This window comes from Rhinoraja longicauda, chromosome 21 (genome assembly GCF_053455715.1).
Source record: "Rhinoraja longicauda isolate Sanriku21f chromosome 21, sRhiLon1.1, whole genome shotgun sequence".
NCBI classification, from domain to species: Eukaryota; Metazoa; Chordata; class Chondrichthyes; order Rajiformes; family Arhynchobatidae; genus Rhinoraja; species Rhinoraja longicauda.
In genome coordinates this window covers 24573304-24591977 of record NC_135973.1, presented here as the reverse complement: position 1 = coordinate 24591977, position 18674 = coordinate 24573304, and the positions used below count along the sequence as shown (strand labels likewise).

At 44.6% G+C, this 18674-nt stretch overlaps 1 protein-coding gene across 1 annotated transcript in view; it reads right to left on the bottom strand.

Annotated features, from left to right (window-relative positions):
- The window catches only part of slc5a10 (solute carrier family 5 member 10), a 90585-nt gene extending 75938 nt beyond the window's left edge, over nucleotides 1–14647 (bottom strand). Inside the window, exons 1-4 of the mRNA XM_078418549.1 lie at nucleotides 14618–14647; nucleotides 12256–12360; nucleotides 6136–6195; nucleotides 5938–6042 (exon numbers count right to left, since the gene is read on the bottom strand). Coding sequence (XP_078274675.1) covers nucleotides 5938–6042; nucleotides 6136–6195; nucleotides 12256–12360; nucleotides 14618–14632 — 285 coding nt within the window. The 5' untranslated portion in view covers nucleotides 14633–14647. The remainder of the gene's footprint in view (nucleotides 1–5937; nucleotides 6043–6135; nucleotides 6196–12255; nucleotides 12361–14617) is intronic.
- Between the last annotated feature and the right edge of the window lie 4027 nt (nucleotides 14648–18674).

The window sequence follows — 18674 nt, the reverse complement described above, 5'->3', positions numbered from 1 at the left end:
TCCTCTATCTGCACTGAATGGTGTCTTTTCATGTTCAACCAAGATCATTTCACATTTGAGTAAACAAAACTAATCTACACTTATTTGAGTCATAGTCATAGAGTATGAAAATAGGCCCTTCGGCCCAACCTGCCCACGCCAACCAACATGCCTCATCTGCACTAATCCCACCTGCCTGCGTTTGGCCCAAATCTCTCTAAACCTGTCCTATCCAAGTACCTGTCCAAATGTTTTTTAAATGTTGTGATAGTACCTGCCTCAACAACATCCTCTGGCAGCTTGTTCCATATACCTACTCTCCTTTGTGTAAAAAATATACCTTATATATTCCTATAAATATTCCCCCCTCACCTTAACATTTTATTAACTTTTGTTAACTATTATTAACTTTTATTAACTAAAGAGCCAGGGTTTATGTCCTTTGATCAGGAAGGCAGGTTTGCACGAAAGAAGGTAGACACAAAATGCTGGAGTAACTCAGCAGGTCAGGCAGCATCTCCAGAGAAAAGGAATAGGTGATGTTTTGGATCAAGATCCCTCTTCAGACTGCTGGAATAACTCTGCGGGTCAGGCATCAATTTTGGAGAAAGGGAATAGGTGACGTTTGGGTTGAGACCCTTCTTCAAACTCAAAGAGAAAGAAAATGACTTCGGGCTGAGAAAGAAAATCCTTACAATCGCCCATTACAACGACTAGACTCCAGATAAACCTCTCAGACGGCTTCCGTGATAAATGCTACTGGAATGAGAATCTGCTGAAGCAACAGGTTTAACATGACATGTTTGGACATCAAACCTCATACGAGAAGTATTTAGTCATAAACATTTGATATATGAAACCTTTTGTACTAGCAGTCATGATCTGTAGGAAATGGCTCAACCATTAATAAATCAAACAGACTAGTTAAGAAGTCATCAAAAAGAACAAGGGCTTTAGAATCAGTGGAAATAAAATTCATAGGTGCTGTGGTCAATCGAATGGTAGTTAAAAAAGACACAAAGTGCTGGACTAACTCAACGGGTCAGGTAATACATCTGGAGAACATGGATAGATGGCTTTTCAGTTCGGGACCCTTCTTCAGACTGATTGTGGTTGGGGGAGGGGGGGGAGAAGGTTCAAAAAGAGAAGGGGTAGGACAAGGGCAGGCAAGTGATAGGTGGATGTAGGTGGGGTTGGGTTTTTTGACTAGCAAATGATTGAACAAAGGTCAGGGATGAATGGATAAAATGCTGTAGGATTAGGATAGAGGAGGTGTGAATTATGAAGGGTGAGGAAGAAATAAGTGTGGAAGGGTTCAGGGGAGGAGGAGGGGAGAAATGGGTGTGAACCGAGGTGGGCTACAGGGAAGACAGGGGGAAAACAGGAGATTGTAGGCTGGTTACCTAAAATTGGGAGAATTCAATGTTTAGGTTAGGTACATTTTATTTTGTAAACCAGCATCTGCCGTTCCTTGTATCTCAGAATTTCACTTAAGTTGATCATTCCAACTCAAAGAAATGGAAAACTGGAGGTAAATATAAGTGTCTAGGAGTGATAACATATACCAAATATGGCACAGTGACGCAGAGGCAAAGTTGCTGTCTTACAGCTCCAGAGACAATGGTTCAATTTTGACTATGGGTGCTGTCAGTACAGAACTTGTACGTTCTCCCTGTGATCGCATAGGTTTTCTCCAGGTGCTCTGGTTTCCTCCCACATTCCAAAGGTGTGCAGGTTTGTAGGCTAATTGGCTTCTGCAAATTGTCCCTAGCAGGTGGGATAGTGCTAGTATACGGGGCGATCGCTGGTGGGCCGAAGGGCCTGTCTCCATGCTGTATTTCTAAAGTGAAAGTCTTGTTAGCACCTTTCACTACCTCAGGAAATCCCAAAGCATTTCATAGCCAAAGGAATATTTCTAAGGTGTGGTCATTGTCACAGGTGTAATCTAGAAAATCCAATAGGAATTTAATTTAGAGTAATGATAGGAGTGTATTTCATATTCCAAGTATTAACTAGGATCACCTTGGTGCACAAGGGATTCAGGGGAACAGAGTCTTTAAAATGCTTGATGGAGAGGGGTTGAGCCTGTACATAAACAGCCTACCTGAGACTTTTTATGATGTTGCCAGAACTCGAAGGCCTGAGCTATAGGGAGAGGTGGGCAAGCTAAGACTTAATTCCTTATAGCGCAGGAGGATGAGGCATGATCTTGTAGGGGTGACACAATGGCGCAGCGGTAGAGTTGCTGGCTGACAGTGCCAGAGACCTGGGTCCAATTGCGATTAGGCTGTCATTGTGGAGTTTGTACGTTCTTCCAGTGACATGCGTGGGTTTTCTCCAGGAGCTCTGGGTGCTCCGGTTACCTCCCACACTCCAAACACGTACAGGTTTGTAGGCTAATTGGCTTGGTTAAACTGTAAATTGTCCCCAGTATGCGTAGGATAACGCTAGTGCACGGGGATCGCTGGTTGTCGTGGACACAGCGGGCTGAAGGGCCTGTTTCCGCGCTGTATCTCGAAACCTAAAACTAGGTGTATAAAATCATGAGGGGAATCAATAGGGTGAATGCACAGAACCTTTCACCTAGGGTAGGAGAATCACGAACCAGAGGACACAGGTTTAAACAAAGATGGCGATGGCAAAGATTTAATGGGAACCCGAGGGACAGCTTTTTCACTCAGAGGGCGGTGCGTATACGGAATGAGCTGCCAGAGGAGGTGGTAGGTAAATGACACTTGGATGTTCAGAGGCTGTTGTTATGAGAGGTGTATCTGGCTTTTCAGGATGCGCTGAATATTGCCCAAGAAGTGGAATCATCAAGATGAAACATGCAGGACCTACAAATGAGACCAGTGGAGTCAAGGAACACCATGCACTTTGCACTAGCAGTAAAACACTGTGTTCCAAAGCTTCACAGCAAAACAAATAAGCATAATATATAATTACAAGAGACATAGATTGGGTAGACAATCAGAACCATTTACCCACGATGTGAAGATCAAATGCTAGGGGCCATAGCTTTAAGGTGAGAGGGGCAAAGTTTAAATGTGCAGATGTGCGGGGCAACTTATTTTACACTGAGGATGGTGGGTGCCTGGAACGTGCTGCTGGGGGTGGTGGTTGAGGCAGATATGATAGCAGTGTTTAAGAGACTTTTGGATAAGCACATAGACATTAGAGAATGGGATTCAATGGATAATGCGCAGGCACATAAGAGCTGGTCTTGGCATCACGTTCAGCACAGGCATAATGGGCCGATGGGCCTGTTCCTGTGCTGTACTGTTAGAGTCATAGTCTTTACAGGGTGGACACAGGCCCTTCAGCCCAACGTGCCCACGCCGGCCAACATGTCCCTTCTTCACTAGTCCCACCTGCCTGTGTTTGGCCCACATGCCTCTAAACCTATCCTATCCATAAACCTGTACAAATATTTCTTAAACGTTGCGATCGTACCTCCTCCGGCAGCTCGTTCCATGCACCCAACCCCTCAGGTTCCTATTAAATCTTTCCTCCCTCACCTTAAATCTATGTCCTCTGCTTCTTGATTCCCCTACTCTGGGCAAGAGACTGTGTATCAAGCCCTCGGGTCAGAAACATCCTCATAAATCTTCTTGTAAATCTTCTCTATATGCTTTCCAGCTTGACAAAATATTTCCTATAACATGATGCCCAAAACTGAATACGTTCTATGTTCTAAAAAAAAGAATCTGATTTCAAAACATTACAACCACTAAATGTCGTCATGATATTGGATGACAGAGATGTGACATTTGAGCTTGATGCCTGATATGGAGTTACGCTGATGAGTATCCATGCTGTAATCATGGAAATAAACAGTCTAACCTGTTCATTATATCACCAGAGAACAGGAGGCAGGTTGACCAGAAAATAATGCACCTTAGGTTAAACAGGCACGGTTATATCTGTACACCTACATCAGTACTCAACCAGTACAACATTTAATAGTCACTTGGACAGGTACATGGAGAGGTCAGAAGAAGGGTCTCGACCTGAAACGTCACCCATTCCTTCTCTCCAGAGATGCTGCCTGTCCCGCTGAGTTACTCCAGCTTTTAGTGTCTATCTAGGAAAGGCGTAGATGGATATGGGCCAAATATGGGCAGGTGGGGCTAGTGTAGAGGGGCAGCATAGTCAGCATGGACAAATTGGGCTGAAGGGCCTGTTTCCGCACTGTATGGCTCTATGATTCTATGACCCTATGACTCAGTTAAGGCTGTACAGCTTAATTGAGTCATAGACTGAGTCACACAGTCTTAGAGTCAATCAGCCATACAGGGAAGTGGTTGAAGATGTTGATACAACAGTTAATGAAAGGGAAGACGTTAAATAAAACAGAAAAACAAATAAAGACATATTTATATGGTGGTTTACATAGAACAGTCTAACAGAGGAACAGGCCCTTCAGCCCACAGTGTCTGTGCCGAACATGATGTTGTTAAACTACTCTCCCCAGCCTGGACATGATCCATGTCACTCCATTCCCAGCCTATCTAAAAGCCTCTTAAATGCCACTATTGTATCTGCCGCCACCAACATCCCTGGCAGCGTGTTCCAGGCCCCCACCACTCTAAAAAGTGGTATGTTAAAAAATTAGCATTAACGTGGCTAATTTGTGTTGATGCGTTATTAATGGAAGTCATCCATTATTTTAAAAGCTCATTTAGTTTCGTACAGTCAGAAATTTTTAATCTGTATATAAAAGTCAGATTGATATTGTGGATGTGATGTTTTGGTACAAGAAAAGCCTTTCGAAGACACAAACTGGTCAAGATGCAGCATCCCTTTATCAGGAAGTGGCACCTAACCCCCCCACTTCATCAATATCATTGATGCCTTTGTGTCAAGGTTAATGAGATAGTCAGTTCTCCATGGGTGCTGATCTCTCCAGAGAACGCTGAGCCAAGTTTGATGATGAGGTTTAGGTTTATTATTGTCACATTGGGGGCAACCAGTGGTATAGCAGTAGAGTTGCTGCCTCACAGTGCCAGAGACAAGGGTTCAATCTTGACTACGGGTGCAGTCTGCATGGAGTTTGTACATTCTTCCTGTGACTGCGTGGGTTTTTTCCGGGTGCTCGGTTCCTATCCACATTCCAAAGATGTGCAGGTTAATTTAGTTTAGTTTAGTTTAGAGATACGGCGTATATACATACCTTTGGCACATTGAGTCCGCGCCGACCAGTGATCCACACACACTATCCTAGGGACAATTTACAATTTTACCAATCCATCAAACCTACAATCCTGTACGTCTTTGAAGTGTGGGAGGAAACTGGTGACCCTGGAAAAAAAACCCACGCAGGTCACAGGGAGAACGTACAAACGCTATATAGGCAGCACCCGTAGTGAGAATCGAACCAGGGTCTCTGGCATGGTAAGGCAGCAACTCTACCGCTGTGCCACTGTGCCGCCCCCAATGTGACAATAACAAAATGGCGCCATGGTAGAGTTGCTGCCTTACAATGCCAGAGATCCAGGTTTGATGCTAACTATGGAAGCTGTCTGTACGGAGTTTGTACATTCTTCCTGTGATGCGTGAGTTTTCTCTGGGTGCTCCGGTTTCCTCCCACACTCCAAAGGCATTCAGGTTTGCAGGTTATTTGGCTTCAGTAAAAATTATAAAATTGTACCTAGTGTGTAGGATAGTGTTAGTGTATGGGGATCACTGATCAGTGCTGAGTTGGTGGGCCAAAGGGCCTGTTTCCACTCTGTATCTCTAAACTAAACTAAGTATCGCTAAAGTCTTAAAGTCTCTAATGTCTAAAGTTTCATTGTCGGCTTCTTGAGAAGGCAGAAAAATGGGGTTGAGAGGGAAAGATAGATCAGCTATGATTGAATGGCGTAGTTGACTGAATGGGCTGAATGGCCTAATTCTGCTCCTGTGATTTATGAATCCCACACACACACAATGTTGAATGGAAACAAAGGCTTTACTTACAGATATCTTTGTGAAGACAGACAGCAGCAGTGACAGGGCAGACAGATACATCCGAATTCTTTCTCCTCCAAATCGTTTTTGTAGGTATTCCGGCATGGTCACTATCTGTGACAAAAGTTTGGCAGAAGCAAATTAGCGTAAGTAGAATCCACCTTCAATATCCCCTGTAGATGATGGAGATGCCCAAGATATACTTACCCCTGAGGATATGTAGACGGGTACGAATACCCAAGCCATCAACAGTAGCACATAGGTGGCCTGTTAAAAGCATCATAGAGTTGTTATTCGATTACAGAAGTTGACTAATTGCTTATTAAATTAAATCTAGCATCAGGGTCCCAGCCAAAAGCAGAGTTACTCCAGCACTTTGTGTCTGTTTTGGCAAGGCAGCACTTACAGTTCCTTGTGTCAAACATCACAAAGGAGGTGATTCGGCCCAATGCACCTGTGATGGCTCTTTGAAAGAGCCTTGTTTCATCTGGAATGTCCTTCCTATACTTTCCTTCCTCTCATCTCTTTCCCTCTAAGACACTCATCATAAGTTAGATTTGCAAACACCTCTCCTTCGTATCTTATGTATCCCAGTGTCAGGTTGTTATATTGAAAGATAGATTGAAAGTTTAAAAGATACAATGTGGAAACCCACTGAGCCCAGCTGACCATTGATCCAAAGGTCATAAGAGATAGGAGTAGAATTGGGCCATTCAGTCCATCAAGTCTATTTTGATTTTTTTTTTAGATTTAAAGATACAGCGCAGAAACAGGCCCTTTGGCCCACCGGGTCCGCGCCGCCCAGCGATCCCCGCACACTAACATATTCCTACACCCATTAGGGACAATTTTTACATTTGCCCAGCCAATTAACCTACATACCTGTACGTCTTTGGAGTGTGGGAGGAAACCGAAGATCTCGGAGAAAACCCATGCAGGTCACGGGGAGAACGTACAAACTCCGTACAGACGGTGCCCGTAGTCAGGATCGAACCCGAGTCTCCGGCGCTGCATTCGCTGTAAGGCAGCAACTCTACCTCTGCGCCACCGTGCCTATTCTGCTATTCAATCATGGCTGATCTATCTCTCTTCCCTAATCCCATTCCCCTGCCTTCTCGCCATAACCCCTGACACCAGTACTAATCAAGAATCTATCTCTGCCTTAAAAATATCCACTGACTTGGCCTCCACGAACTTTTGTGGCAAAGAATTCCACAGATTCACCACCCTTTGACTAAAGAAATTCCTCCTCATCTCCTTCCTAAAGGAATGTCCTTTAATTCTGAGGCTATGACCTCTAGTCCTAGTGGAAACATCCTCTCCACATTCACTCTATCCAAGCCCTTCACTATTCAGTACGTTTCAATGAGGTCCCCTCTCATTCTTCTAAGCTCCAGTGACTACAGGCCCAGTGCTGTCAAATGCTCAACCATTCACACTGGTTCCATGTTGTCCCACTTTCTCAACCACTCCCTACACAGAAGGGGCAATTTACAGAGGCCAATTCAGCTACAAATCTGCGTGTTTTGGGGATGTGGGAGGAAACTGGAGCACCCGAAGGAAACCCATGCGGCCACAGGGAGAACATGCAAACTCCCCACAGACAGCACCTGCAGTCAAGAGTCAAGAAGTTTTATTGTCATAAATCCAAAAACGGCACAATGAAATCCTTACAAGATTTAGAGAAAAATGTAGATCAACCATGGCGGAGTAGACTCGATGGGCCGAATGGCTAATCCCACTTCTAGAACTTATGAACAGATGAATTAATCCATTCAGCCCATCGAGTGTGCTCTAACATTCAATCACGGCTGATCTATATTTCCCTCCCAATCCCATTCCCCTGCCTTCCCCCCATAACCTTTGATGCCCTTGCTAATCAAGAACCAATCAATCTCCGCTTTAAAAATACCCAAAGAGTTGGCTTCCACAGCCGTCTGTGGCAAAGAATTCCACAGATTCATCACCCTCTGACTAAAGACATTCCTCCATTCTCCATATCATTGCATCTTGCAGAGATCTCAGAATGGTTGAGTTAAATGCCCTGGTTGAACGACATGTTGGCCTTGGTGGGCTGATGTTTTTACTTAGACATCTTGCTAGTACACTGCATTTATGACTTGTAGACCTATTGATGTTCTAAATGGTTCTGTTATAACGGGAGGATGGCCTGGATAGGTTTTGGGAAATGGGGGTAATTTTATCCTTGCACGTCACGCTAAATTCTATTTTCATTTTCCAAAGTTAATTGAAGTACACATTGTGCTGGTGTAGAATGATTTTGATGCTCCAAGCGATTATTGTTTTATGTGCTAGCCGAAATGCTCTGCGAGTTTTGTTATGGGGCAAGAGTTTGATATAATATGGTTCATATTATAATAAGGACGCTAAGGCTTTGGAAAGGGTGCAGAGGATTTTTCATCGAAAGATGCCTGGATTTGCGTGTATTAGCCACAGGGAGAGGTTGGATAAACTTGGAGATGGACACAAAATGTTTGTGTAACTCAGTGGTCAGGCAGCATCTCAGGGGAAAAAGGATTAGATGATGTTTAAGGTCAGAACCCTTCTTCAGATTTGGATTGTTTTCTCTGGAACACCTGAGGTTGAAGGGAGACCTGACAGAACTATATAAAATGATGAGAGGCATGGATAGGGTAGACATTCATACCCTTTCTCCTCAGATGGAAATATCAAATAGCAGAGGACATAATGTTGAGGTGACAGGGGCAAAGTTTAAAGGAGATGTGCAGGGCAAGTTATTTTACACAGAGGGTAGTGAATACCTAAAACGCACTGGTGAGTGTGTTGTTAAAGGTAGATAATAAATATTGGAATTTAAGAAACTTTTGGATAGGCATATGGATATGCAGGGAATTGAGGGATAAAAACTATGTGCAGGCAGATAAGATCTGGTCTTGGCATCATGTTCAGCACAGACATTGTGGGCCGAAGGGCCTGTTCCTGCCATATTGACCTAAGTTCTATGTTCACACCATCTCTGCAATTCTCTGAGATTGTGATCGACTTCAGGAAGTGGTACACATACATTCTGTATACATTGATGGCGTAAAGTAGAGATGGTTGAAAGCTTCAAGTTCTTAGGAATAAATATCACCAGCAATTTGACTTAGGCTTAGGAAGATCGGCATGTCCCCAACAACACTCATCAACTTCTACAGATGCACCATAGGAAGCATTTTATCGGAATGCATCACAGCATGGTTTGAGAACAGCTCCATCCAAGTACGGTGGAAATTGCAGAGTTGTGGACACAGCCCAGGCCATCACACAAACCAACCTCCTTTCCATTTACTCCATTTACACTTAACGATGCCTCGGCAAGGCCACCAGCATAATCAAGGTCACTCCCTCTTCTCCCCTCTCCCTTCAGACAAGAAGTACAGAAGTTTGAAAACGCACACCTCCAGATTCAGGGACAGTTTCTTCCCAGCTGTTATCAGACAACTGAACCGTCCTCTCACCATCTAGAGCGGTCCTGACCTCCCATCTGCCCCATTGGAGATCATGGAATTATCTTTAATCGGCCTTTATCTTGCACTAAACCTGATACCCTTTATCCTGTACACTGTAGACGGCTTAATTATAACCATGTATAGTTTTTTCGCTGACTGCATAGCACGCAACAAAAAGCTTTTCACTGTACCTCAGTAGACATGACAATAATAAACTAAACTAAACTAAAATTCATCTCTTTTGAAGTCACCGAAGCAGAACATTGGAAACCAAGCGTGACGTGACCCACCACTGACTGGATTGCGTGTTCGACACAAGCAACCAGGAAAACATTTTAATCTCATAATAACCACCAAAACAAATCCGGTTTCTATTTACACCCTAATTGCTTCTTGGGATTACAAGGAAACACCCAATAAAATAATTATGTTTTAAAATAATAAACCTGCTTTAGGTACATCGACTGAATGATGGATACTAACACTGATGTCAGCCGATCATGGGTGACACATGGAGAAGGTATTTTGTAGACGGATTAATGAAATCGCGTGAAATATTTAAGCTATGCAAAGTGCCAAGGAAATTTATAATTAAAACCAGTGGGGTTTAACAGGGAAAGGATTGACCCTGTTTTGGGCAAAGTATGGTGGTGATGTTAACTCTAGGACAGTGAGTTAATTATGTGGTAATAAAGTCTTAATTTGGGACACCATTTAATAAAGGGGAAGAGAAGCACTGGAAATTCACTGTGGCACAGTGGCACTGTATAGACAATGTATTTTGTTGCGTATATACATGTTTTTGTTGCGTATATACATGTTTTATTCTGACTAAAGTTTATTTTGTGAAATTTAAAAAATAGAGAATGAGGAACTCAGGCTTCCCAATCACGTCCACACCTAATGAACAATTTACAGGCCGGTAAATTGGCAGAAGCCAGTGGAGCCGCTGCATCTCAGCACCCAAAGTTGCTGGGAGTCAATGGGGATTTTGCATTTCAGGAGGAAACCCATGCGGTCTTTTAGATTTTAGCAAAGATACTAGAGGAGCAAGATGAACCACTCCGTTGAAATCGCCTATAGTGTAGTACGCAAAGGAGCGGAACGTCCGCCATTTTAGTAAGCAAAACCCACCGTTCGCGATGCCTCTCGCAGTGCAATCAGTGTTTTGGGGGGAACTATGTGTGATGATACCATAAAAATGCAGAATATATCTCATCTATCAGTTCACAGATTTTTGTTACTTTTCTTTTAAAATGTTTCTGCAAGTTTCTGCCTACTAAAATGGCACCATGACATACTACGGTTTTTAGGGTCGGGTGGTCTGTCTTGCACTGCTCTATTATCTTTGGATTTTAGTCTTTGGACTTTAGAGAATCAGCACGGAGACCGGCCCTTCGGCCCACCGAGTCCCTGCCGACCAGCGATCTCCCCGTACACTTGTACGATCCTAATACTCGGGACAATTTACAATTTTGCAGGAGCCAATTTACCTACAAACCTGCTCCTCTTTGGAGTGTGGGAGGAAACCGGAGCACCTGGAGAAAACCCACGCGGTCACGGGGAGAACGTGCAAACTCCATAAAAAGAGCACCCGCAGTCAGAATTGAACCCATGTCTCTGTCACTGTGAGGCAACAGTTCTACTAGCTTCGACCAATTTACCAGCCTGTAAAGTAAAAAAAAATGTTCTTTGTTTGTAGACATTCTCTATTTTTCTAGTATCAAAAATAAACTTTAATCAGCGTAAAAAGTATGGACAAAACAAAAACTGTGCAAAAAAACTTCATACATTCTCTATACATCCAACGGTGTCATAATCAGTAATGGTTGCACCTGTCTTTAAACAAAACACCCTTGCCACTCATGTGGTTACGTGAGGTCATATCCTGTCCCTTGTTTGAGGGGTGTCTCCACCGGCCTCTGCCCCTCAATATCCAGTGGCTGAAAGACCCTAGACTCCCCCACAGAGCCTTGGCGTTGGCTGCACCGAGCTTCAGTGCGTCCCTCAGCACGTACTCCTGCAGTCTATTTGCCCTGCAACTCACTCATGTGCTTGGACATGTCAGAGATCTCATTGGAATCAAAGGCACTGCTGTTTGCCTGGTTACATTTAGACCTTGACGTATCTAATTTCCTTCCCCAATAAATATTAGCAAATCAGTGTCGTCATTACCCAACCTGAATTTTACTCTGGACTTATTTTATTTGAAGATGAGTTTTCTTGTTATTGCAATTGGAATTGAAATTGATCTAGAATTATTGGTCCAGCTCCTAAATTTGGATTCACAAAAGGACACAAAGTGCTGGAGTAACTCAGCAGGTCAGGTAGGACATGGCTAGGTGACACATTTCAGATCGGGACCATTCTTCGGGCTAAATTTGGATATGGATTGTTAGCCCATATACATAGCCATAATATCATGACCCCAAACTTAAACAGGTTGTGTCTTATTAGAAGTTATTATCTTATTAGGTAAAAAAAAAAACAATCAGTCATGCAGAAACAAGAATCTGCAGATGCTGGTTTACACAAAAGGACACAAAGTGCAGGAGTAACTCAGTGGGCCAGCAGTATCTCTGGAGAATGTGACTGATAGATGACGTTTTGGGTCGAGCCTGAAGATGGGTCTCGACAAGAAACGTCACCTATCCATGTTCTCGGTCTGACAAAGGAGAGCATGAATAGGTGACATTTCAGGTTGCGATCCTTTTTATTGACCCCGACCTGAAACATCACCTATCCACGTCCTCCAGAGATGCTGCTTGACCCACTGAGTTACTCAAGCGCTTTGTGTCCTTTTTCCCCAATCAATCGTGCATTCTTTTGGAGGTAGGTTGATTGTTAAACTTACGTTCCATTCGAACCCAGCCACGGCGATTCCTCCAGCTGCCCCGGTGCCAGCCAGTCCGATGAACAGTCCCGAACCTTCACTACTGGCAAACAGCGATGCCCCAATCTGTGAGGAAGGGAAGGATCAAGCTGGTGCATGATCAGGGCAGCAACAGTGTGATTCATGACATAGAAACATAGAAACTAGGTGCAGGAGTAGGCCATTCGGCCCTTCATGGCTGATCATCCAGCTCAGTAACCTGTACCTGCCTTCTCTCCATACCCCCTGATCCCTTTAGCAAACAGGGCCACATCTAACTCCCTCTTAAATATAGGCAATGAACTGGCCTCAACTACCTTCTGTGGCAGAGAATTCCACAGATTCACCACTCTCTGTGTGAAGAAATGTTTTCTCATCTCGGTCCTAAAAGACTTCCCCCTTATCCTTAAGCTGTGACCCCTGGTTCTGGACTCCCCCAACATCGGGAACAATCTTCCCGCATCTAGCCTCTCCAACCCCTTAAGAATTTTATATGTTTCTATAAGATCCCCCCTCAGTCTTCTAAATTCCAGCGAGTACAAGCCTAGTCTATCCAGTCTTTCTTCATATGAAAGTCCCTCCATCCCAGGGATCAATCTAGTGAACCTTCTCTGTACTCCCTCTAAGGCAAGAACGTCTTTCCTCAGATTAGGAGACCAAAACTGCACACAATACTCCAGGTGCGGTCTCACCAAGGCCCTGTACAACTGCAGTAGAACCTCCCTGCTCCTAAACTCAAATCCTCTTGCTATGAATGCCAACATACCATTCGCTTTCTTCACTGCCTGCTGCACCTGCACGCTTGCTTTCAATGACTGGTGCACCATGACACCCAGGTCACGTTGCATCTCCCCTTCTCCTAATCGTTCACCATTCAGGTAATACTCTGCTTTCCTGTTCTTGCCGCCAAGTGGATAACCTCACATTTATCCACATTATATTGCATCTGCCATGCATTTGCCCACTCGCCTAATCTATCCAAGTCACTCTGCAGCCTCCTAGCATCCTCCTCGCAGCTAACACTGCCACCCAGCTTCGTGTCATCCGCAAACTTAGAGATGTTGCATTCAATTCCCTCGTTCAAATCATTAATATACACTGTAAATAACTGGGGTCCCAGCACTGAGCCTTGCGGTACCCCACTAGTCACTGCCTGCCATTCCGAAAAGGACCCGTTTATTCCTACTCTTTGCTTCCTGTCCGCCAACCAATTTTCTATCCACCTCAACACTGAATCCTCAATACCGTGTGCTTTAAGTTTGTACACCAATCTCCTATGTGGGACCTTGTCGAAGGCCTTCTGAAAGTCCAGATATAACACATCGAATGGTTCTCCCTTATCCACTCTACTAGTGGATAAGGGAGAATGGCTTTTGCCTGCCCTCTAGTGTCCCAACCATGCATTGCGCCCAGACTGATGCACAACCCTGACATGCACATCCCACACAGCAGAGAAAGGACACAAAGTGCTGGAGTAACTCAACTGGTCAGGCAGCATCTATGGAGAACATGGATAGATGATGTTTCGGGTCAAGCCTGAAGAAGGTTCTTGACCCAAAACATCACCTATCTATGTTCTCAGTCTGAAGAAAGGGCCTCGACCTGAAACGTCACCTATCCATGTTATCCAGAGATGCTGCCTGACCTGCTGAGTTACTCCAGCACTTTGTTTAAGATCCCCTCACATCCATCTGAACAACAAATAAAAGGGGCAGAGACACGGTAGAGAGTCAATGTATTTTCAGGATGGAAATATCAAATACTAGAAAGCGTATTTAAAGAGAGAGGGAAGTTTAAAGGAGATTTATGAAGCAAGATTTTTTACATCGAGAGGGGTTGGTGCTGCTGTTCTATCATTAAAAACAGATGATCGGGTCAATAGTTCATTATATTAATGAGAGCTTGCTTTGTGTAAATTGGCTGCAGCATTTCCACTCATCACAGCATGTGGCACAGCGGTAGAGTTGCTGCCTCACAACACCAGAGACCTAGGTTTGATCCTGACTGTGGGTGCTTGTCTGTACCAAGTTTGTACATTCTCCCCACGGCCACGTGGGTTTTCTCCAGGTGCTCCGGTTTCCTCCCACACTCCAAAGACGTACATGTTTGTAAGCTAATTGGCTTGGTATAATTGTAGATTGTCCCCAGTGCGTGTAGGATAGTGTTAGTGTGCGGGGATCGCTGGTCGGCGTGGACCCGGTGGGGCGAAGGACCTGTTTCCACGCTGTACTTCTAAAAACTAAAAAAAAACAGCATCTGCAGCACAAATTATTACACTGACATAATGCAGTGGTGAACATTGGCCATGAAGGGCCGTATTGAAAATCATTAAGTCCATACTCACCGGCCACCAAGACATATCTCTGCCAGCCAGGAAGTATCCACTAAGTGTGTTCCTGCTCACTCTGCAAGAAGACTGTGAGGGAAAAGAAGGGGAATGACCAAGTTAGGAAGTTCAGAAGATGTCACAAAGTTTAGCTGCAAATAAACCTTGAGGGTAAAAAAAACGAAAACAATAAATATGTTGATTAGCTTGTAATACTTTTTTGGCATCTTTAATCCCTTTCTAATCATCAAATGCAACTGTTATTTATAGTCAATGAAAATAAAAAGAAGCTGCTAAAAAACAAAAATTGTTGGAAATACTCAACAGGTCAGGCAGCATCTGTGGAAAGAGGAACAGAGTGAATGTTTGAGGACTAAGACCTTTGATCAGAGTCCACGTTTAGTTTAAAGATACAGCGTAGAAACAAGCCCTTCAGCCCACCGAGTCCGCACTGACCATCAATCAACCAAAGGTATTTATTCACAAAATGCTGGAGTAACTCAGCAGGTCTCCAGTATTTTGTGAATAAATACCTTCGATTTGTACCAGCATCTGCAGTTATTTTCTTATATTATATATCAATCAACCAAAGACGTGCAGGTTTGTGGGTTAATTGGCCTCTGTAAATTGCCCCTAGTGTGCAGGATGCAAAAGTGGGATAACATAGAACTAGTTCATGTCGATATGAATTTGTAGTTTTATGTTGCCTCTTTCCCCATATTTGCTATAGATATTAATTAGTTTGAAACAAATGCATTTAACCACTGGATAGATTGTTATTCAGAGGTCGTGTCAACTTGCAAAAAAGTAGATGGGGAATGAGGAAGCACGACAAAGCATATATCAGGATAGTTTGTCTGTTTGTCTGTTTGTTTCTATGTTAATTGTATTTGTAAAGCGCTTTGTGCATGTGTTAAGGCGCTATATAAAATAAATATATTATTATTATTATTATATATCGGATTTTGTTCGGGGAAGAAGAAAGTGCTGACTGTTAACATTTAAATTTACTTTTAATGACAGGCTGACTTAGCGTTTCTTTCAGAGTTTCAGTGGCAACTTCTCTTTGTTAATCATCCTCTGCAATTTCCTGGGTTGTGGCTCACGGGCTATGGAGCCAACTATTTGCAAGCTACTAAATGTTCCTCCTTAAAAGACACGCAATGCTGGAGTAACTCAGCGGGTCAGGCAGCATCTCTGGAGAACATGGATAGGTGATATTTTAAGTCGGGACCCTTCTTCAGGCTGATTGTGATGGGGGTCAGGGTGCGGGAAGCTGGAAGAGAGGCAGCGGCAGGACAAAGCCTGGCGAGTGATAGATAGGTGGACACAGATGAGGGAGGGTTTATTGGCAGATGGTTGGAAAATGGTCAAAGATGAAAAGACAGTGTGAAATAAGAATAGAAGTGTGAATTGTGAAACCAGAAGAAGGAATGTAGGTAGAAGGGGACAGGGAAGGAGAAAATGTGTGTGAATCCATGTGGGGCACAGGGAAGAGAGGGGATACATAGATGGGGGTTGGGGGATGGATGGATGGCTACTCAAAATTGGAGATTTCAATGTTGATACCATTGGGTTGTAAGCTGCCCAATTGGTGAGTTGAGTTCCTCCAGTTTGCATGTGACCTCACTCTGGCATGTTCCTCAATCACGAGTTGACCTCCAAATAAGGATTTCAAGGAGGCAATGGATTCGTGAGAGATCAAGGAATTATTTTGACATGTAGCGAAGACTTCAGCAGAGTGCGGGGGTGAAATGTGACTTGGCATTGAGGGACCTACTCTTCTATTCCAATAAGTCTGTCCGACAACTCTGCTCCTCCCCCAATGTTGATACAGCTACCTTGCAACATTTGTCATCGAGTCGTACAGCACCGAAGCAGGCCCTTCAGCCTAGCTCATCTTAGAGGCATATCCGAGCTAGTCCCATTTGCTTGTCTTTGACCCTTACCCCTCCAAACCTTTCCTCAATATAGACACAAATCGGTGGAGTAACTCCGAGGGTCAGACAGCATATCTGGAGAAAAGGACTTTTTGGGTCGAGACCCTTCTTCAGACTGAGAGTCAAGCTGCCTAAGCGAAATATCAGTTGCTTACAACCCAGCGGTATATTGATTTCTCTAACTTCAGGTAACCCTTGCATCCCCTCTCTCTCTGTCCCTCCCCCACCCTAGTAATTGTACTAGTATCACTGTCCTCCTGGTGAGTTTGATTGTCTGTAACTCATTTTCACCTAGCCCACAACTAACAATGGCCTGTTTCCTTTAGCATTGTTACTTTTTTGCATATCTTTCTATATCACCAGCTATATCTCATTTCCCTTTTCCCTGACTCTATCTGAAGAAGGGTCTCGACCCGAAACGTCACCTATCATTATCTCCAGAGATGTCTGACCTGCTGAGTTACTCCAGCTTTTTGTGTCTATCTTTGGTTTTACACCAGCTTCTGCAGTTCCTTCCTATACATTTCCTCAATATTTACAGTTGGTGCTCAAATTGTTATTTACTTCCCTCATTTTGGGGACCAAATTCTTGATTTCCTCTAACCCCCCCCCCCCCCCAACTGAGGTGTGTGGGCCGAAAGGCCTGTTCTGTTCTATGTTGGTTCAATTGACAGCACTCTTGCCTGAATGAATGATTGAATGAATGAATGAATGAATGAGTGAAAGAATAATGCTTTAGTATTACATGTACCTAGCTAGGTTCACTGAAATTCTGTTTTGCATGCAATACACAAGTATGCAAAGAGTCGCTATGTGTAGGGCACCGACAAAGGTTCAAAAGTATTCATTATAGTTCCGATTGCCCCTCTTTGTTCTGAGCATCCCCCCACACTGGGTTCCTCTTTGTTCTCACTAATTCCCCCCCCCCCCCCCACACTGGGTCCCTCTTTGTTCTCACTAACCCCCCCCCCCCCCACACACACACACACTGGGTCCCTCTTTGTTCTCACTAATCTCCCCCCCCCCCACACTGGGTCCCTCTTTGTTCTCACTAATCCCCACCCCCCCCACACTAAATCCCCCTTTGTTCTCACTAACCCCCCCCCCCCCCCCCACACTGGGTCCCCCTTTGTTCTCACTAACCCCCCCCCCCCCTCCACACTGGGTCCCCCTTTGTTCTCACTAATCCCCCCCCCCCCCCCACTGGGTCCCTCTTTGTTCTCACTAATCCCCCCCCCCCACACTGGGTCCCTCTTTGTTCTCACTGATCCCCCCCCCCACACTGGGTCCCTCTTTGTTCTCACTAATCTCCCCCCCCCTCCCCCACACTGGGTCCCTCTTTGTTCTCACTAATCCCCACCCCCCCCCACACTAAATCCCCCTTTGTTCTCACTAACCCCCCCCCCCCCCCCACACTGGGTCCCCCTTTGTTCTCACTAACCCCCCCCCCTCCACACTGGGTCCCCCTTTGTTCTCACTAACCCCCCCCCTCCACACTGGGTCCCCTTTGTTCTCACTAACCCCCCCCCCCCCACTGGGTCCCTCTTTGTTCTCACTAATCCCCCCCCCCACACTGGGTCCCTCTTTGTTCTCACTAAACCCCCCCCCCACACTGGGTCCCTCTTTGTTCTCACTAACCCCCCCCCCCCCCCCCCACCCACACTGGGTCCCTCTTTGTTCTTGGCAGCCCCCCCCACACTTGGTTCCTTTTTGTTGTTGGCGGTCCCCATCTACGCCAGTCCCTCTTTGGTCTCTGCCTTTCGGCTTGAGGCTTCACCCCCTACTCCATGAACTAGGATAGCTACACAGATGAGATATTCTAGATGGGCTGGTAAAAGCCAAATCTCTTCCAGTCCAAAAGGATTCTGCTTTTTCAAGGAAGACCAGTGGAGTGCTCCCTGGTGACCTAAAATTGATCCCTCGCCGAAAATAACAGTGTGATCAACAGAGTAGATTCACGTTGCTTTTCATAAATTCATAAGACAAATGAGCAAAATTAGGCCATTCGGCTGATTGAGTCTACTCTGCCATTCAATCATGGCTGATCTGTCTTTCCCTCTCAACCCCATTCTCCCACCTCACCCCGTAAACTTTGACACCCTTACTAATCAAGAACCTGCCTGTGCACTTTTTAA